Consider the following 19939-nt stretch of genomic DNA (forward strand, 5'->3'; position numbering starts at 1 on the left):
CATGCCGTTGAGGATGCTATATGGTAGATTTATAATAGCATAAATGCAGAGAAAAAACTTGTGGTGTAGAAAACACCGTATAATTGAGCTCCATCAAAATGAAGTGTGGCACTTGACAGAGGTTTTATCACCAAGTTGAATTAGATAAAAACCGGGCCCCTGGTATTGTTGAAAGCAGGGCCAATATCCGAGCAAATGTATATGTGTTGAAGAATTGAACGATGGAGATTGGGTAGCGAGACATCTAAAGGGAAGTCACTGGGAGATCCTGGAAAAGATCGAAGATGATGTTGTTGCCGCTGGTGAAGTCATTGTTGACAAAGTTGCACAAGACAAAGTTGTCACCAAAGCCAGTCAACAACTTGGAGAAAGAGTCAATCTTCTCATCCTCGACGACTTCCTTGACAGCCTTGGTGTGGAAGATCTTCACCCACTCGTCGAGCAAGCGGTAGACTTCGTCCTTCCAGGCCAAGAAAGAGACCTTTTCAACAATGGTTGGCTGCAAGATCTCTTCGCCAGGGAAGACACCCCAGGTGACGGCATTAATGTCATCATCGTGGGCATTAGTAGACAAAGTACCGTTCTTGTCGACAGCGTAGTAGGTGACAATGGAGTGAGCATCCTTAGCGTTGTGGGCTTCGACTCTGTGCAACAAGGCATCGACTGCATCCTTGTGGATGAAGAATTCTAAGTACTGTTTCTGGTAAACGAAACCATTCTTAGGACCCCAGCCAAACACCTCGTCATTGGACTTGACAGCGCTCAAAGCAGGTTGGGAATTCAATGTAAAAATGCCTTTCCTGTTCATTTCAACCAATGCAGGCTTCAACACCTCGGTATCGTCACCAATAGGACCGTCACTCCATGGCAACGATTTGATCTCTCCTTGCAAGTAAGAGATCAAAATGTTAGAAAGATCTTCCAAGGATTGAGGGCAGCCCCATAACTCGTAAGCACGCTTAGGAGACTGGCGCAACAACTCAGTAGCTGAAAGATCAATGTCACCAAAAGCAGGAGATCTAGAATCACCCCAACGACCGTTAGGGAACTCATCCCATCCAGAAGTACGAGAGATGTATGAGTACTTTCTGTTTTGCCAGAAAATTGGACGAATGGATTCCTTGGATCGCATTGGGTGCAACGATTTCCTCCAGGGCAATTCGTCACCCACAACAGCATTATCTTTGACGTGTTCGATCAAGTTGAGGTGCTCCAACACCATGATGGTGGATCTTTCAAGATTCATGGTGTAAAAGTGAAGATGGTTGACATAGCCTGAATCAATAAGCTTTTGGCACATTTCGCCAACCAACTCTGTACCCTTCTCTCTGACAGCATAATCGTCATCCTTGATTGGATCCAAAGCTTCCAAGAAGTGCTTTGGAATTATAACTTCAGACCATTTTGCTCTTCTGATAAATGCAGAGTATGTCGAGATAGGCATGATTCCAGGAATGATGGGGATATCTACACCAATCTTTCTGATCTTCAGACACCACTTGATGAAGTTGTCTGCGTCATAAAACATCTGTGTAATGATGAAGTCTGCTCCAGCATCAGCCTTCTCTTTCAAGTAGCCTAACAATTTCAAATCGTCTTCTTCCTCAGGATGGCCCTCGGGATATGCTGCTATACCAATGTTAAAGTGGTCACCGTAGTTCTTGCGGATGTAGCGGATCAAATCTTTAGCGTATTTAAAATCACCAGTAGACTCGGAACCGTCCAATGGTGGGTCACCTCTCAAGGCCAAGATGTTCTGACATCCAGAAGCGTGGGCTTTCTTCAATGCCTCGTCAATCAACTCCACCTTCATGTTGGTGCACGTCAAATGCATACACGTTTCCAAGCCAAGAGTCGACTGGGCAGTGTAAACCATTTCGTTAGTGAGTGTAGAAGACCTGCCACCAGCATTCCAGGTGATATCGATGAAGATCGGGTTCAACTCGTACATTCTGTCCATTCTGTCGTAGAGGTTTTGAACACCTTGGGACGTCTTGGGGACGAAGAACTCAAAGGAGAACGTTGCAGGAGGTGGATTGGAGCACGAATGTGCATCTTCCAACTTCTTCGAGATTTTCATGTTGGATGGTGAAGAAGATGTTGTTTCGTATGTGTCGTTCTTCCTTTTTTTTTTTTTTTTTCACTCCAGTACTAGTCACCTCTATTGGGTCCTCGTGTCCTGCAGGCTCATCCGTAGACTCACTTAATCTCACATGGTTAGCTTATCTAGGTGACCATTGTGATGTCGTGACATATCCATCGTCATTCATGAAATTTAATGTTTCATGGTTGCCAGACCACCTGATTTGGTAAACACCCTTCCCTGCAAATCCCCTCCATCTCAAACCACCTCTTTCTGTTCGTCGACCTCGACGGTTATATTGCATAAGTGATTCACAACCACACGTGACCTGAGGCCATGGTCGGCATTTACCTCGATCGGCCATTTTCCGCGCCCGTCAACCTGCCCAATGCAGCCTCTTCCTGTCTTCATAACCATCACATCCTGTCTATAACTCATCGTGCCCCACGTTCACTGGGCTCTTCCCATCCTCGTTATTTTGCAACCGTTGGATCTGCTTGTCGTAATCTTTCCACTCAGGAATCAGTCTTTGAACACGCTCCAATTTGCTTTCTTTTCTGAATGGGTCGCTGCACAAATCGATCATTTTGGCACGGCTTTTGCTTTCGTCTGAACACCACGTCTCGCACCAAAGCCAGTCCTGCTTCAATGTATGGATTGGAATCAGTCTTTGCATATTGTTGGGTAAATCCTGGTCAAGGTTGGAAAGCGACTCTTTGTCACTGGAAAGCTTTTGGTAGTGCGTTCTGAGTCTGTCGCCAGCGTAGTGCTTTCTGAACTCGTTGAGATCAACCACAAAAAGAGCACTGATATGGTACTTTAAGTCTTCCTGGAGGACCGTCTTCCAGTATCCCTGCTTCCAGAACCTGTAACCTTCGACTTCTTCTCTGGAATCACACATTGGTGGAAATCCGTAAACTCTTCCCTTGAGGTCTGTGTTGACCAATTCCTTAAGATCTGTTCTAGCAGTTTGGTCTGCATCCACGAAGATAACCTTGTCAAGTTGGTTGGGGAACAAAACATCCAAGAACAAGATCTTGTAACCCCAGACTTGGCGATGCTTTTCCTTTTGCTGACGGAGCCAGAGTGGCCATTTGTAGGTGACAAATTCATATTCGAAGCCGTGAGCGTTTGCCAATTTTGGAAGAGACTCCACGAACTCAGCACTCAAAAAGTTGCGGAGAAGCCAGAACTTCACAGTCGACTTAGTGTTCTTCTTGACCGACAACATCATGGTCGACATGAACCGTTCGTAGATCTTACCACTGGCAAGGGAGAAAACATTAATGTCAGCATTATTGGTCTTAGCGACGTCTTTCTTCGCCTTGGCTCTTTCCTTGTCGGATTTTTCCAAAAGCCTTGGGTGAATCACCTCGCCATGCAACGAGAGGACTGGTAAGTCAACTTCTTCAACGGTTTTATCGTTTGTGTCATATTTGTTCACGCTGGCTGACAATAAGTTATAGATCTGGCTTCCAGTAGACCCTTTCTGAATTCGCAAACTCCAGATATCTGGCTTAAGCTGCAACTGGACATATCCCAAAGTATGCATAACAATACCATCAATGATAGTATCCTTATTAGAAGCATCAAAAGTTAATGTGGCAACCGATTGAGCTGTTTTGACGTCCTTGGCGTAACCTTCAACGATCAAAGAGTCAAGTTTATAGTTTAACTCCTCGACATCCTTTGGATAGAATTCCTCGTGGTCAACGTTTGGAGTGGAATCCTTGACATGTAGCCAGCGTGAAGGCACATCCAACTCAGAAGAAAAGCCATACTTAGAAGGCAAGGCTTGGAAAGAAGCTGCATAGTTACCTCCCAAGAAGGATCCGTCTTTGCCAAACTCGGGTAACGAAGATACAAAGGCTGAACCATAGAACCTGCTCGTAGAGGCTGATTCACTAACTGCTTCAAGAGGCTGCAATAAAATTCTCACGTTGGCAAACGGCAAATCTTTCAAGGCACCAACCATGGAAATGATCTTTTGGGAGATATCCGACATTGGGTCAACAATAGCAAGAACATCGACTGGTGCATCCCTTCTTTGCTTTGTCAAATTGAGGGAATTCGAAAAGCTAAGCGCAGAGAAATCAAAACGATCAACATCGCCTTGCACTTGAGAGTCCTCTAGGAAGAAAGACTTGGCAACAATAGAACTCATGATGTCGAACCATTCGAAGTTGTCAAATCCACTCTTCTTAAAAAACATAATACCCCTCCAGGAGAACATATCGGGGTATGTATCAGTGAGGTCCTTAAAGATGCTGAGTCTTCTCCTCTGCTCAAAGTCCACTAACTCAGTTAACTCAGGAGTTTCATAGAGCTCATTCAATTTGAGATATCTCGAGTTGAACAACATGCCCGGCAGGTGAGCTTGGATCTGGTGCTTCTCAAGTAGTTTCGCTTTCGATGGCAGAATCTTGGTGTATGCCTTGCTTCTAGCCTTCAGTACCTCTGTTCTCAACTTGGCAATATCATCACCCGTTAAACTATCCTTAGCATACTTTTTAGAAAGCTTGTCGATCAAAGAACTATCCTCTGAGATATTCAATATGCGGATCTCCAAGGATCTCTCCAGGTACACCTCGAGGAGCTCTAGAAGCTTGGCAAATTGAGACAAAATGATTCTCGAATTGAAATCACCAATAAGCCAGAAAGTTGCGGGCGAATCATTTGGCTTCGTGACCTTCCTGAACGAGTAGGAGTTATCAATCAATTCTTTTGATACTTCCTTATATCTTATGTTACTAAGATCTCTAGGTGATACTCTCGAATTTCTCGAGTCTTTGGCATCATGGAAAAGCACAGACTTAAGGTCTTGGCCTCTGTCCTCACCATCCTTGATCTTCTTCTGCAAAAGACGCACGTCGCTACCCATCTGCTTGGTCATAGCGGCTTGCCAAGGGGATTTCATATCATGGATAACACCATTGATGATGACGGAAGGATGATCAAGAGAAAATTCACGAACAGTCCTCTCGTAATTCTTAAAAGTTCCCTTCTTTTCTTCTGGTACTTCGACTTTATCGAGAATTTCTTGCTTTTCCTCTTGAGTTGGTGCCTCGTAGTATTGATATAACAAGGCGAATGCCTCCTTCGCTTCACTAACTTCCATGATATGGTAAAACTTCTCAGCAACAAGCTCATCTTCGTCGCTATCAACAAGTGGAACAACAGCAACCTGTTGTGGAAGATTACGATCAAGGATGATCTTTGCAAACGTAAATAAGACCTTCACTTGAATGGAACTGGAAAAGTTGATGGCAAAGACTAACTCGTGTGAGTTTTCTCTAAGAGCTGGTACTTGGCCAAACTGAAGTCTTCTTGCATCAGCACCAAGGTATGCCTCTCTTCTGTTAACATCGAACAAGTCATAAGGATCATCTTTCTCGAGATTGTTAAAGTAAACCACACCACCAGAGGTCAGATCGGTTGGATCATAAGCATGCTTGTAAATTGCATACCTGTTTTCACGGTCACCCGTGCGGTATTGGACTTCCCTAAAAGCGCTCATGAGAGCGAATTTGGAGAAAATGAACTTACTCTGTTCGGTAGAGAACCCAAGTTTCTTCATCTCATCGACAAGCCTCAATTCGGTTTCAAGCTTGCGAATGACATGAGGAAGATCCATTTCGAGCTTATGAACCGAAGCACCATTCAAGTAGAGACCAACCGATTGATCAGAAGCACCTTTCTTTTCATTCAGCTCAGCCACAGTCTTCACAGACTCTAAACCAACTGGATCCTTAATAAGGTTGATATATGGTGCGTAAAGGGGAAGGTTGTTCAATATATCCTCGAGCACAGCATGTCTTGTAGATTCAGGTTGTTCAAGAACAAGAGCTGTAATTTTGACAGAAAGGTCATGGTACCTATCTTCTTCAAGAGCTCTCAATGGTTTATCTTGTTTCCTAACTTCGGCCAAAAACTTCGGAAGATCTCCAGTGTATCTAACTTTAGAAACTTTCGTGCCGTTCAAAGGAACCTTTGGTGTGACAACCACACCGTAACCAGGGACACTAGTAAGCTTTTCGGTCCCCAGTGGAACATACCTCCATGCAAATCTGAGCTTGTCTGACTCGGCAAACTGGTATAATGTCTCGAACATCTGACCAAATCTGGGGCTGCTAGAAGAACCATAAAGCACGAGAAGTGGTTTCTTATCAGCAGTACCCACAACTCTATCAAAAGCCTTAGCCTCCTCAGAAACTTTCGAAAGCTGTAACGCGTACAAATCAGCATCTGAACAGTAGATCCTGTCTCCATACTTAACCCAAGCACCTAATGGATCCTCCACAGCATTGCCAAACGAATCTTGAGCGCATTGCTTCAAAACTTTCGCCTCAAGTGCTGGTTCCACGTCATTCTTATAATGCTTATAATGTGTTTCGATCCGAGGCGTATTGATTTTATTCACCAAGTTGAGATCAGCCATACCTTTCTCCACAGGCAGCAAGTTTGCAGCCACAGCATTATAAAAATCCTTATCAGATTTAGGCAAAGCGTCACCTTCAGCGTCTCCAGCATCCTCGAATGCATCATCATCTTCGTCCCATTCCAACGCCTCCTCTTCTTCACCACTCTGGTACAACGCTCTCACTGCCAGCGCATATAAGGTATCGTCATATGAGCTCACAGCTTCTATAAGCTGGACAGCAAAAGGGGCCTCTGGCCAATCAGCATGGAGCTTTACCAGTACAGACTTTGCAGTCGCCGCCGTGGCCAATAGCCAAATTGGTGAAAGCAACATGTGTTCCTAGAATCTGGATGGTGGATCTATCGCCAAGTGAATGCTACTATAAAGTGAGCGCGCAGAGCATCGCCTATATGGACCAAAAGTGCATTTCAGACAAGACATTGGACAAGTGCAGCTGACAAGAAAAATAGAGGAATGCTTCGATTGGCTCGCTGGTGTTCGACAAGCCTGTTAAAGATAGTCAAGGATAAGCCAGATAACTACTTTTCGGCTTATACCAAGTATGGCTGGTTCTTGGTGCCCAAGCATGTCTTCTCAGATGGATGGACCCAGACCAAGATAAACCTGGTGCTTCGAAAGCTTCCTGAGCTGAAGGGTGTGAAGAGCGATACAATTCTGTTTGATGATCCACGGTATGAGAAACTCCAGGAAGCAGTGGATCAATGGGCTGAGTCTGTGGACCGCAAGGATGTTCCTGCTGCTCCTTTGGCCAAGCTGCCTAAGAAGCGGAAAGAAGAGGAGGACCAGATGGAGTATATTCGTCAGTCGCTTGGTTCACATAGAACTGTGGTGAAGAACGGTGAAACTGTTTACAGTTCGGAGAAACACGAAAGAGTGACGTTTACCCATGCATGGAACTACTTTAGGTCGTTGTATGCTCTTTCACCAGAGACAAAAAGATGACAATCACAGAGGTTGCTCAGAAATGGAAGGTAATGGACACTTTCGAAAAGGATAAATACAGGCTTAAGTATATTGAGCTACTCAAAAGCGGTAAGGATACTTACAGGGGAAAGATTATGGACAAGAGCGAGAAGGACGAAATCGTGCGGAGGAAGAAGGCCAACAAGGGAACCAAGTCGAAGCGTAAAATTGAGCTTTAACTCACCACCAAAGGCGCATCTTCGTCATCTGCATCGTGATCGTCTAGATTATATATCTCAAAGTTGTCTGCGTCAAACAGAGTTTCAAGGTTTCGAATGTGGATTCCAAATCGGCTCTGGCAAGTGGAATCCATGGCCTGCCATCTTTCGTTGCCTTTAAATATGGAGCTGAGCTTTTCTAGGACTTCAACAAACTGCTTCATGTCGACTACTCCTAGCTCAGTTGTGCCCATATACTCTTCGGGAATCTTCTGGAGCTGTGCTAAAAACAACTCAAGCAATGCATTAGCTGACTGTTTGTCCTTTTGAAGGAAATTTTCACTCAGCAGCACTAACCGTAGCAACAGAAGCCATTGAGTACATGAACATAGGTTTGCAATCACGCAAAAATAAATAAAGGATACTTGTAGCTCAGACATGACGTGTCTGGGCGAACAATAAAGTTTATCGAGCTGCCACGACCGATCTAGAGCGTTCCTGGTTACATCTTCATCGCTTTGACCGTCTCTTGCTCCTGTATCTCTGAACTGCACTATAGTATAACCTAGTTCTGACGACGACTGGTCCTCAAACTCTTGTTTGGGGTCTCTTTCCCTCAATGTTTGTGCAAGAACAATATTCTCCTCCTTCAGAGGCGTAGCTGTAGTAACAGGCTCAGGAAACTTTGGTCCTATCGTCTCAAGATCAGACATCTGTATATGTCTAGTGAGCCTAGTCCAGTTATCAATATCTTCAGGATACAGCACCATAAACTGGTATCCATTGGCAACCTTCTCCATATCAACTGCCTTCGTCATAAACCTTTCCAATTCACAGTCCCAATATATCGATACCACCTGGTGTTCGTGGATTTCAAACCACCATCCTGCTCTCATATCATCACCTTCAGAGTAGTGGAAAAGATGGAGTCCTGGAGGAATTGCCTTGAGTCCTTTGAAGACTTCATTCACGTTAAAGAAAGCAGTATCAATTCCAATGACATACTCAGGATTTGTCTGTGGTAGCAGTTCAATCCATAGAGTTCCAAGAGGAGGACCACTGCTCATGTAGTTGAAGATTGTGTTTTTCGCACCCATCTCCATAGTACTTACAAATCTGCAAACTATCACCGATATCCTATTTTATCTAACCGTTATCGTTACAATTAATTATGTGAGCAACTCAATGCTCTCTCTTTGTCTTCTGAAGTTGGCGTCGTCATCGCCGCTGTTCTCGTCGGCATCCACGATTTCAAACTCACTGGCCACACTCTCTACTAGACTCATCTCATGCTGCAACTCTGAGAATCTCAGTGTTACTAAACGTGAAAGAATAAATCTGTCAATGAATCCACACATCCGACTATTATCCTTGTGTTCTGTAAGGACAAGATGGTTCATGTGGAGTCTCTCAACAATTTCAATCACCTGCTTGAGTGGTGTATTGTCTTTGACGATGATGATAGGTTTTTCAACTTCGAGTGTTACCATATGAACATTCGCGTAGCTGTTAGTGAGGTTCTGTTCGTACTGCTGTTGCTCGTCTTGTACCTGTTGAGGTAAGCTAGTCTGGAAAGATACCACCGCAGATGTTGGCTGGTTGTTGCCTACAACGTTGGCAATTTCCCAGTATACATGCTTTTTCGTCACATAACCCAAACTGATTGGATATTCATCGCTGTAGATCACTGGGTAGCCTTCATGAGCATCTTCAGAAAGGTAGGCGTACAATGATGAAAGCGTGTAAGGCTCGCTGGGGTGGATGTATAACTTGCGGGTTCTGTGCAATGGCACCATGATTGCCTTGACAGTAACATCTGGAAGACGAGCTTTAAATGTCGCCGAAAGCTTTGCAAACGAGCATAATCCATGGCCCTTGTTACTGTTCACCTCTCCGGTTTCTCCAATGTGATTGAATTCAGTACTGAGCCAAGCATCGTAAACGTTCTCCACAGAAAGCTGGTCACTAATAAACTTTGAAGTTAACACAGCAATCATAATAGGTAAAACGTATGAGACAGCGCCTGTCAACTCAAACATAATAACAACCACACATAAGGTCAATTTGGTGATACCAGACATGAAAGCAGCAGCACCAACCACGGCATGCGATGAAGGAGAAACGAGACAAGACTTTGCAGTACATGTTGCTAGGTAATCGCCTTCAACAGCTTTTTGAATGGCCTGAGAAATTATACCAATGAAACGACCAACAGTACCACCCATCACCAATGAAGGCATCAAAATACCTCCTGGAAGCAGGAGACCGTATGAATATGCAGATAAGCAGAAGCCTTGAATGACAATGTAAACTAGCTTGAAAAGGGTGCTTACTGTCGAAGGCTGACACATGAAGTTTTCCGAGTTTGATTCCAATGTTGAGTCATCCTTAGGACAATCCTTGAAAAGAATCTTGAGGAAAGCAGCAAGTGGCATCCTTGTTAAAGGAATGGCAAACGTGAGTAAAGCGGTCAGCAAAGCAACGAGGAACAATTCCGCATATTTTCCATACTCTTCCTTGACGCGTCCAAGCATTGCCAAATGTCTCCAAAGTCTCTTTTTGAAGCTGGGATCAGAAAATCTGAGGTAGAATTTGGTATAGAAGTGTCCATAAAGACCTCCAAGAACTCCAAGAAGCAAGAAGGGGATGATCTCTAAGAAAAGCCAACTGAAGTTACCAAACAGGACCTCAAAAAGATCCTCTTCCTGGAAGTTCTCACCATCCGTAAATGACCTTACACCGTTGAGTGCCACGAGGGCCACTGTAGCGCAAACAAACGAATTCCACATAATCTTTGTGGGAACGAAGTAGGATGGAAGAAGCTCAACGACGAAAAGAACACCGCCAATTGGCGAATTGAAAGCAACAGCAATACCAGTTGCTGTAGCAGCACTCAAAAGTTCACGTCTAATACCCTCTGTAGCAGCATCACCAAAAATGGCATCGAAACATATGTACATTATGCAACAGGAAACGTGGACCAAAGGGCCCTCTATGCCTAGCCAGAAGCCTGAACTGACGACAAGCACCAAGCAAATAATCTTGTAAAAAAGCGTTCTAGCGCCCAAGTATGTTTTAAGGTAGTAGTTGAAACCAGAAATAATGAGCTTTAGCTCTGGGATACCTGACTGCTTGATCATAGGAGCTTTATTGATAGTAAGAACACCAGCAGCCATCGAGAACGTCAACACGAGTATCAAGTAGATAGGCAAGCCTAAAAGACCACTAACAACGATATTCCCAGAACCAGAAATAATCTGCAGCCAGTCGTACCAATGGTCAGCAGGACAGGTCAGGTATGGATTAAGCAAAGACCAAGTATCTAAACTGGAGAAGCAAAGACCCTTCTTAAAGTCATTGAGGAACACGGAAAACAAATCTATAATGACAGTAGCATATCCAACAAGCAAAGAGCTGCCAATCAACGTCACCCATTTTTTCAGTGACATGCTGCCTCCACTCTCTCTATTAGACTCTTTCATCCAGTCAATGTATGTATTGTTTTCGTAGTGACCCTGGAGCGGCCACTTCTCTCTGCCTGTTTGAGGCGTATATAGTGGATCATTGTACCGAACTGTCGGTATGTAATCGTCTAATTTGTCCATTGTGGGAGGTCTAGTGCTAGAGCATGAGGTGTTGCAAAAAGACCGAAGCCGATCTGGAGTAAGTAAAGCGAGGTGCACGGGTGCACAGCACAGAAGGGCCATACATTTTGATGAAAAGGATAAAAAATTGGATTTTAATGAAATATTTCATTTAGGAGGAACGTTAACTTTATTTTGAGTCTAATTTTTCACTCAACTATAGCGTTTCATTCAGCCTAGTTGGACCCTTTTGCAATCATCATATTGGGCACTTCGCGAGTACTTAAAAAAACAAGCTAAAAAACCATAAGGTGTGAAAGACAGGCTCCACACATCAGAGCATCTATAACTTGATCCTTATAAGCTAAGCTGTCTCTTCGTTCATTACCATGTCATTCCCCCTAAACTCGGCGTCGAGCCTCAATTCGTCCTCGAACCTCAGTCTGGCTAACCTGAACACCAGTGCTGCCACTGGACAAGAATTAGCAAACGATGTGCTTGTGCAAAATGGCCCAGAAGATAGTATAAGCGATATGGCATTTTCTCCTCAGCAGGAGCTTCTTGCTGTTGCCAGTTGGGATAAGAAGGTTAGGATTTACGAGGTGGATCCTAACTCTGGTCAGAATCAGGGTAAGGCCTTGTTTGAGCATGAAGGTCCTGTTCTCAGTGCCCGTTGGTCTACGGATGGCTCTAAGGTTTGCAGTGGTGCTGCTGATAAACAGGTGAAGCTTTTTGACTTGGCTTCTCAGCAATCCCAGCAGATCGGTGTTCACGATGCTCCAGTAAGAGCAGTCAGGTTTGTCCAGTGTGGCCCTACCAACACCGAAGTTGTGGTGAGTGGTTCTTGGGATAAAACATTGAAATACTGGGACACTCGTTCTCCACAGCCCATCTCTACAATTCAATTGCCTGAGCGTGTCTATTGCATGGATGCTTCTCAGAAGCTTTTGGTTGTGGGATGTGCTGATAGACACATTGCTGCTATCGACCTTAATAACCCCCAGCAGATTTTCAAATCGCTGCAGTCGGCTTTGAAGTACCAGACGAGAGTAGTTTCTTGCTACCCTCAGGGCAATGGTTATGCTATTGGATCTATTGAAGGAAGATGTGCTATTCAATATATCGATGAAGCCGAGCAGCAAAAGTCTGGTTTCTCCTTCAGATGTCATAGAACATTGCCCAACGGTGCCCCAGCCACTTCATCTGCTCGTACTGTGCCAAACCAGGAAGTTCACGTGTACCCTGTCAATGCTATTTCTTTCCACCCAATTTACGGTACTTTCTCCACCGCTGGTTCTGACGGTACCTTCTGTTTTTGGGACAAGGACGCTAGACAGCGTTTGAAGAACTTCCCCTCGGTTAAAGCCAGCATCACTGCCACGGCATTCAACAGAAACGGTACGATATTCGCCTATGCAAAGAGTTACGACTGGTCCCAAGGATACCAGGGCAACCGTCCAGACTACCCTAACGAGATCAAGTTGCATGCAACCAAGGACGATGAGATCAAGCAGAAGAAGAGGCGATAGATGGACAAGCTGGTAGGTACTCCGCTAGCTCCTGCAAACGCTGTTTCGCTATGTGGCCTGTTGATCAATACTCTACAGTGATAGGAATAGGCCCTACATGTCCCCTTCCAGTATCCTGATGTTGGTTGCACTTTGCATCTTTTCGCAGCCATTCCCAATGGACACTATATAGGACCCAGGAGAGAAGCCATATGGATAAGGTTAGCAATGAAGATGCCACAGAACCTACCGAAACAGCGAGTCTAGAGCCTTTTGCGGTGCCTTTAACTTCACCTGGGAATGTCGTCCCCTGCAATGTTTCACTCTTCACGGTTTGCGTTCATCAGTTCTGTCTAGCCAATCTGGCCCCTCTCATTAAACGCGCTAAGTCAAAGACGCAAGGGCTGCAAAGGCCAAAGAATAAAAAAAGAAGATGATGAAGGTACACCCGTGCACCACAGGTCCCAGATCTCTCTCAGCGAGTGGACAGGGCCGAAATTTCGCCCTGGTTTCTTTTTTCGTGCGTGCGGGTGGGTAGGTATCGTCTTACGTCGAATCATTCCGCGAAAAAAACCCAAGCATCCCAATCTCATAACTCCCAAAGTCAAATCCTCTCTTTGACAGGCGGGCTTTTTTCTCATCCTTCAAACTCTATCATAGAAAAAAACCAAAAATATTTATTATCATGAAACGCCAAATCATCCCTGAGGCGTTTGTAAATCAAAGAGAAACCATCGACAAAACTTTAATCGAGGCCCAGAACCAGCCTTCTTCCTACTACACCAGGCGTAACAACCGCAGAGGCCCTCAAACCGGCGGTTCAACAAATGGTGGTGCTTCCTTCCATGCTGGTTCTTTAAGTCACAGCAGTTCTGCTAACTCCACTAATAGCCAGCAGCTCAGATATGGCTGGAACCAGCCTCAGGCTCAAGCCCAGGCGGCTGTTCCTCTTGCTCCTTCTTCCTCAAACATGGGCATGATGGGCGTGGACGTGTACGGCTTCAGGAACAACGGCAACAAGTTTGGCGGCACTGGCGGTGCCGGTATGGTCCATGTACCACAGATTTTCGACGACCAGCCTGTCACGAAACCTCTGGTGTCGCTGGTGTCTCTGCAAGGTCTGGTGAGAAACACATCAGATGGTAGTCCTGTTGACCCTGCGCTTGGCTCTGCTACTAATGTCAGCCCTAGCCTTTTACCTGGCCAGGGTACTGGTATGTCTGGTGGAGCTGCTGGAGTCAGAAATGGGACCGCCAACGGGCTTGTTGGCGGTATGTCCACATTTGATCCTTTCAGCGAAAAGGACCACTTATGGCTGTTTAATTCATCAAACAATTTTTTGGGCGGCAACTTCGCTCCGCCCTCCACTAATATTTGGGGTGACAACAATAAGACTGACGCTGCTGTTTGGGGATAAGGGCCTGCTGGAGCGGGTCCCCTAAGTCCCTCTGTTGTGTACAGTTGATGTACAGTTGGAGGCCCCTGCAAGGGTACGGCCCAGTTAGGGCAGAGGATTGGATAAAAAAAGAGAGATATATTCGGAGAAAAAAAAAATATTAAGAAAAAAAAAAGAGAAGATTAAGACCAGTCTGGAGGCTGGATAGACGCGTGATGAGATGAGAGATGTTTTGTTTTAAAGGCTAAGCTGTGTGAAAAGTTTCTGCGAGCCCAACCCCCCATAATAACTATTTGGGCGCGCTGGATTGATAGTGATTTTTTGTTCTTTTGCAGTTTACAGTTGCAGTTTGCGTTTACGTTTTCGTTTGTTTGCGTTTGCGTTTGTGTTATTACGGTGAACGGTGTCTGGTTGGCCCGGTGTCGGTATAGGATTGTAAGTAGATGGATACATGTCTGCTTGGATATATGAATTGGGAGTGCGTAGATTGTTGGAGAGTGGTTGGTGGTTGCAAAAAATGGTGTACGGGTGTATGTGCCAAGGCCAAGAGATGATGACACTCCACACAACAAGACCCAATGACCTGGTCTTTGTGTCAAGGACCCTGAGCGTGATGGATAAAAAAAAACGGGCAACAGGACGTTACGTTGTTACATGTGTGGTCATGAGTTCGTTGCATGGAATTGATCCGGTTGAATATGAGCTGGTGCACGGGTTTCTTACATTATCAGCAAGAACCATCAAGCCACCCCACATACAAACCAGTAGTCCAAGCCTCAGGCAGAAATTCACGCAAATTTGGCTTTACGGGCATTTTTCCATAGGAGGCGTAGAGTTGACTCATATTCTGTTGAACTAGGCGACTTTTATTCAAGAATGTAGCCGCCCAAATGGATTTTTCCAAGGCCCTTTCAGACCAGAAAAAAAAAAAATAACCCACTCTTTTCCGCATTCGGCAATGTCACCAGTGGCCAGACAAAGAGGAGAATTACAATCCAACCAGGGTTTCCGCCAACCAGCGACCAACAAAAAAGAGAGAAAACGCCATGGTTGGGTGGAAAGTGGTGGGCACTAAAAATTCAGAAAAAAAAAACTTCAAAAACATGTATTCCTTGCACTTTCCATAAAAAATCGTGCAACTTGTTCGTTTGCAGCCACCAGCCACTTTGCTGTGAGGAAGGGAAAAAACGAGACAATTCAATAAAAAAAAAGACCCTGGCCAGGTTTTCCACACAGTTTTTGTTATACGCAGCATCAATTGAAAAAAAAGAATGGTAAGAGAGAGAAAAAAACGAAAACAGACAAAAGTTGAAAATGTAGTACAAAAAAAAAAAAAAACTAGCATAACAAGTAAACATGAAGAAGTAGAAAACATAAAAATTCTCTGGTTTTGTTCAACCTTCCCAGTCAATTTAAGTGGTCTACGTCGTTGGTGGATTTTTTTTTTTCCCTCGCTGCCCTCCTTATCTCCCCTCGACTCTATCCAGTCCCCTCATAATTAACTTTCTCAAAAGTTCCTCCATCCATCTTCACTAAACCTACCTCAACCACAGAACACCAAGCGTTTTTCCCACACCACCGATTTTTGCCTTCTTGTGCCTGAAAAAACTTGCAAATTCCCGTCTTCTATGAGTCATCATAGTACGCCGCAAATTCACCCCAAACGGACTCCGGGAACGATGGCCCTGGATACCCCGAGCCAGCTAGGCAACACAGGCGAAAACTCCATCAACACCACTGCCACGTCGGTGTCGCATGGGTTGATGGATCTGTCCCGATGTGTATCGGACGCCAACGTGGCGTCTCCAAAACAGCTTCTCAACGCTTACATATATGACTTTTTGATGAAGAATACTTTACCTCAAACTGCTCGTCTGTTTGTCTGTGAGGCCGAAATCCCTTCTGTACCATATGACCAGGCCCACTCGCCGTCCAAAGCGTCGCCTCTGCTTCTTGGCTCCACGGCTCGTCAGCAGGCAAACCAGCTTCTGGAAGAGCATCATTTGCCAAGGTTGTCGCTTTCTATGGATGCGCCACAGGGCTTTCTCTTTGAATGGTGGCAGGTCTTCTGGGACGTTCTTCAGGCTAAGAACGAACGTTCTCCTTCTTCAGTTGCATCCCAATATTACCAGATGCTGCTTATGAAGCAGAGACAACACCAAGAAGCTCTGGGTATGGAGTGGCTGCTGAACTTCGGTCCACAGTACCAACAGCATCAACAACAGCAGCAACAACAGCAACAACAGCAACAACATCCACTGGCTAACCCACAGATGGCTTCCCAACAGCAGTTCCCTCCACAACAGTTCTCTGGTCATCCACAACTGGGCGATCATCCACAAGGTCAAATGGGTATGATGCCCGGTCAACAGATGCCAATGCAAATGATGGGTCCACAGGGACCAGTGCAGAATCCACAAGCGGCCCAACGACAATTCTCGGCCGATGCAAGGCAGCAGCAACGACTCATGATGTCCATGATGATGAAGCAGCAGCAGCAACAACAACAGCAGCAGCAGCAACATCAGCAACAACAACATCAACAACAACATCAGCAGCATCAACAACAACAGCATCAACAGCAGCAACCTCAAGGTAGCCAGGATGGCCAGCCTCCAGCTCAAGCTCAGGTACTGCAGAATCCTAACTTCAATAATGGCATGAATAGAGCCTCCATGAACGTCACAAATGGTATGCAAATGCCAATGAATCAAGGAAATGGCTCTCAAATGCAAATGGGCATGGGCATGAATATGGGTGCACCCCAACAGATGTTTATGCCGCAACAACAGCAGCAACAACAACAGCAAGGTCTTCTACCTCAACATTTGCAGCATCCTCAGCTTCAACTGCAACAATCGCCTCAGCAAACTCCCCAGCAGGTCCAACAGGCTCAACAACAGCAGCATAATCGCATTCAGGAACAGGCTCAGACTCAAATGAATAATTTGAGACAACAAGCTGCCTCTGCACATCAACATCAGCAGCCCAAGCTGCTGACTCTGCAGACACCCCAACAACCTGGTCAATAACAGGCCGCTGCTGCTGCTGTTGCTGCAGCTGCCGCTGCCGCATCTCAACCGCCTTCGAACGAAGATTTAGGCAATGGCGCCAAAGGAAAGCAAACACGGCCTATCAGACCCGGTCTGCGACCACCTAGTGGCATGCCTCAGCAATATGGTCCACAAGGTATGGGTAACGGCGGTATGTCTCCCATGAACTACTCTGGTCAGATGCTTAGGCAAGGTCAAAATGGTAATGGTGTTGAGCAGCCTCAGAACAACCAAAACAGAAACACCAATGCTTTGCAAGACTACCAGATGCAGCTCATGCTCTTGGAAAAGCAAAATAAGAAACGCCTCGATATTGCTCGCAACAGCAGTGCTGGCGATCTCAATTCCATGCCTCAAATGCAGCAGGTACAGCAAGATGGCGGTATGATGCAACAAGGTCTTCAGAATGCACCTCCCAAGGCCTCCCCAGCACCTTCTCCTGTCCTCAATAACAAGAATCTGCCATCCACGAAGAGCAAGAAGGCTACAACGGCGAAGAAGGCCACCAAGGCTTCTGCTGCAGCTGCCGCAAGCGGCGCTAGCGCTAGAAGCAGCATGTCTGGAGGTGTCAAGAGAGAGAATATTACTCCACTTACACCAGCTGCAGATTCGGATTTCACCAACAAAAAGAGAAAGGGTTCGACGAGTGATTCACCTGCCAAGAAAGCTTCTAGTAAAGCTGGTGTGAAGAAAGAAGAAGAAAAGTCCAAGAAGAAGTCTGAGGAGAAGTCTGACTCGCAACTTATCGAAGGCATCGATCTTGATAAGAAGCCAGACGGACAAGACGAAGATAAGTTTCAACCTTCTTCTGCTTACTTCCACGCTTCCTTGGGCGGTAATGACAAGATGGTGTCCGTCGACATTTTAGGCGGCGCTACTAATGGCGATAATAATTTCTTCAATTCCGCAGTGACTTCAGGCATGGATGATGTCGACTTCGAGTTCAATAACTTCTTGGACTCAGCTGACGCTGGCCTCAATGATAGCATTACTGGGTTTAACTGGGGTAATCCAATCGAAGGTGGCGATTGAGGTTGCGAGATTCAATTATTTCGGAAGAGGATGGTTCCTTGTTTCATGTTATTCACAAAAAAAATTATGAGTGGCTTGGGTTTAGACGTTTCGACGCTTGGTTTAGAATCCTCTTTCGCTATTAAAAGTTAATTTTAGTTCTTGGAAAATTAGAGTATTTCATTTAATTTCTATGTTTTATTAGTATGAAAATGTTTTGTATGCATAGGTTAAATAAGCTGGTTAAATTTCCTTCTTCTCTTTGGACACTGTTCTAGGCTTGAACCAGATATCAGAGTTCATCCAAACCGCTCCAAGTGTGAGCGATAGGATACTCACAAGCAAAGCAGAGCTTGTTGGTGTGGCGGGGAACACGTTCCAGCACCATTCGTGGACAAGATATATACCTCCAGCAACAAAAGGGTTGAAGCCAGTGGCGTATAAAAGGAATGGGAGTTGCCAGCAATACCATGAGAGAAACTGGTAATGCAATGATCTTGCAAACAAAACTCCTGTAACGTTTGTTGTTGCAAATATCAAAAGGATCAATCTGGGTCCATCCTGTTGCGATAGAAGGAGATTCTTGTTGGACACGGTAGACTTGAAAGGCTTTAAGCCATCAATGATGAGTTGCTTGACAGATTTACCCGTAACTCGACTGGAAATAAATCTCGTGAAAAGGAAGAATGCAAGCACAGTAACATGGCCAACGAGAAGTGCAGTAGAAAAGGAATCCGAAAGGAACACTTCTTCGGAAACGAATTTCCAATTGACAGTCCATTTATAAAGGAACTTCCTTGAAAAATTGAATGCCTGGTTGATATAGGTCCATCTAATGTATGACGCTTCTTCGTCCCAGAATAAAGGCAAGAGGAAACGCCAGCCAACAAGCACTTGTACAGCTGGAATCACAAGAAGAACAGCAATGAACTTCACCAAGTTCTCACCCAAAAGGAAGTATGAAACAATTGCAAATGCTGGAAAGTATAAAATAGCGTTCATCTTCACTGAAATCGCCAATGAGAATAAATCAGCAGCCACTGCGTTAGCCAAGAACATCAAGGTACCTGTCAATGATTTGTGCCAGTAAGCAGCTTGCTGAAGAATAACCACAACACCTACCATTGCAGCTGTTGTGAAGCAATCATTGAACAAACGCAACACGTAGATGGATATAAGTCTTCTGCTTAGAAGTAGAAGGTACAACGGCCAAGGCAGAATACCTTCCACCATAGTATAGGCAATCGAAGACAACGCAACAGTGAACGTGAACAAGTAACTAAAGAAGAACTGAACTCTTCCAATGTTCACACCGCCATCAGCGACCCACTGCAAGAACTGGTAAACTTGAACAAACCCAGCAGGATACACTATTGGACCAGTGTCGCCCACAATGTTCGAGTAATCCAATTCACCAGTATTCACGATATCTATCTGCTGCATGTATGTTGAAAAGTCAATCTCGGTGTATTTGACCTTCAGGATCACTAACTTGCCAGCTATGGAAGCTAAGGCCACGACCATGGGTACTGCTAGACGGTTACACATTGGGTCATAGATAAGGGCCTTGATACCGTTGTAGACATCGCCGGCCAAATTGGCAACAGTTAACTTCGGTAATTCCTTCTGAGTCTCATTATGACCATTGTTCAGGCTTTGAGCGCTACCTGGTTCGGACCGTTCCTCACTCATAGTAGTTGGTGTTCGCGATGTTCAGACGCGGCCTAAGTAACTACTACTAC

At 45.1% G+C, this 19939-nt stretch overlaps 10 protein-coding genes across 10 annotated transcripts; 5 read left to right on the forward strand and 5 right to left on the reverse strand. All coding sequences in view use genetic code 12, as the record gives it.

Moving 5' to 3' along the window:
* Positions 1 to 244: 244 nt before the first annotated feature.
* On the reverse strand, positions 245 to 2080 carry MET13 (methylenetetrahydrofolate reductase (NAD(P)H); the record flags this gene model as incomplete). Its single annotated transcript, XM_025484078.1, has 1 exon — positions 245 to 2080. The coding sequence occupies one exon, from the start codon at positions 2078 to 2080 to the stop codon at positions 245 to 247; it is 1836 nt and encodes a 611-aa protein (XP_025342293.1).
* Positions 2081 to 2510: 430 nt separating this feature from the next.
* KRE5 (Kre5p) lies at positions 2511 to 6836 on the reverse strand (the record flags this gene model as incomplete). The annotated part of the gene is made up of 1 exon (XM_025484079.1): positions 2511 to 6836. The coding sequence occupies one exon, from the start codon at positions 6834 to 6836 to the stop codon at positions 2511 to 2513; it is 4326 nt and encodes a 1441-aa protein (XP_025342294.1).
* Positions 6837 to 6977: 141 nt separating this feature from the next.
* Positions 6978 to 7466, forward strand: CXQ85_000330 (uncharacterized protein; the record flags this gene model as incomplete). The annotated part of the gene is made up of 1 exon (XM_025484080.1): positions 6978 to 7466. One exon carries the CDS (start codon positions 6978 to 6980, stop codon positions 7464 to 7466), a length of 489 nt encoding a protein of 162 aa, XP_025342295.1.
* Positions 7467 to 7662: 196 nt separating this feature from the next.
* Positions 7663 to 8712, reverse strand: CXQ85_000331 (uncharacterized protein; the record flags this gene model as incomplete). The annotated part of the gene is made up of 1 exon (XM_025484081.1): positions 7663 to 8712. The coding sequence occupies one exon, from the start codon at positions 8710 to 8712 to the stop codon at positions 7663 to 7665; it is 1050 nt and encodes a 349-aa protein (XP_025342296.1).
* Positions 8713 to 8814: 102 nt separating this feature from the next.
* On the reverse strand, positions 8815 to 11250 carry CXQ85_000332 (uncharacterized protein; the record flags this gene model as incomplete). Its single annotated transcript, XM_025484082.1, has 1 exon — positions 8815 to 11250. One exon carries the CDS (start codon positions 11248 to 11250, stop codon positions 8815 to 8817), a length of 2436 nt encoding a protein of 811 aa, XP_025342297.1.
* Positions 11251 to 11618: 368 nt separating this feature from the next.
* On the forward strand, positions 11619 to 12758 carry GLE2 (RNA export factor; the record flags this gene model as incomplete). Its single annotated transcript, XM_025484083.1, has 1 exon — positions 11619 to 12758. One exon carries the CDS (start codon positions 11619 to 11621, stop codon positions 12756 to 12758), a length of 1140 nt encoding a protein of 379 aa, XP_025342298.1.
* A 664-nt stretch (positions 12759 to 13422) lies between these two features.
* Positions 13423 to 14154, forward strand: CXQ85_000334 (uncharacterized protein; the record flags this gene model as incomplete). Its single annotated transcript, XM_025484084.1, has 1 exon — positions 13423 to 14154. One exon carries the CDS (start codon positions 13423 to 13425, stop codon positions 14152 to 14154), a length of 732 nt encoding a protein of 243 aa, XP_025342299.1.
* A 1658-nt stretch (positions 14155 to 15812) lies between these two features.
* Positions 15813 to 17165, forward strand: CXQ85_000335 (uncharacterized protein; the record flags this gene model as incomplete). The annotated part of the gene is made up of 1 exon (XM_025484085.1): positions 15813 to 17165. The coding sequence occupies one exon, from the start codon at positions 15813 to 15815 to the stop codon at positions 17163 to 17165; it is 1353 nt and encodes a 450-aa protein (XP_025342300.1).
* A 132-nt stretch (positions 17166 to 17297) lies between these two features.
* On the forward strand, positions 17298 to 18218 carry CXQ85_000336 (uncharacterized protein; the record flags this gene model as incomplete). The annotated part of the gene is made up of 1 exon (XM_025484086.1): positions 17298 to 18218. The coding sequence occupies one exon, from the start codon at positions 17298 to 17300 to the stop codon at positions 18216 to 18218; it is 921 nt and encodes a 306-aa protein (XP_025342301.1).
* A 222-nt stretch (positions 18219 to 18440) lies between these two features.
* On the reverse strand, positions 18441 to 19889 carry CXQ85_000337 (dolichyl-P-Man:Man(5)GlcNAc(2)-PP-dolichol alpha-1,3-mannosyltransferase; the record flags this gene model as incomplete). The annotated part of the gene is made up of 1 exon (XM_025484087.1): positions 18441 to 19889. One exon carries the CDS (start codon positions 19887 to 19889, stop codon positions 18441 to 18443), a length of 1449 nt encoding a protein of 482 aa, XP_025342302.1.
* Between the last annotated feature and the right edge of the window lie 50 nt (positions 19890 to 19939).

Source organism: Candidozyma haemuli, assembly GCF_002926055.2.
Source record: "Candidozyma haemuli strain B11899 chromosome Unknown A_2014730914, whole genome shotgun sequence".
Lineage (NCBI taxonomy): Eukaryota > Fungi > Ascomycota > Pichiomycetes > Serinales > Metschnikowiaceae > Candidozyma > Candidozyma haemuli.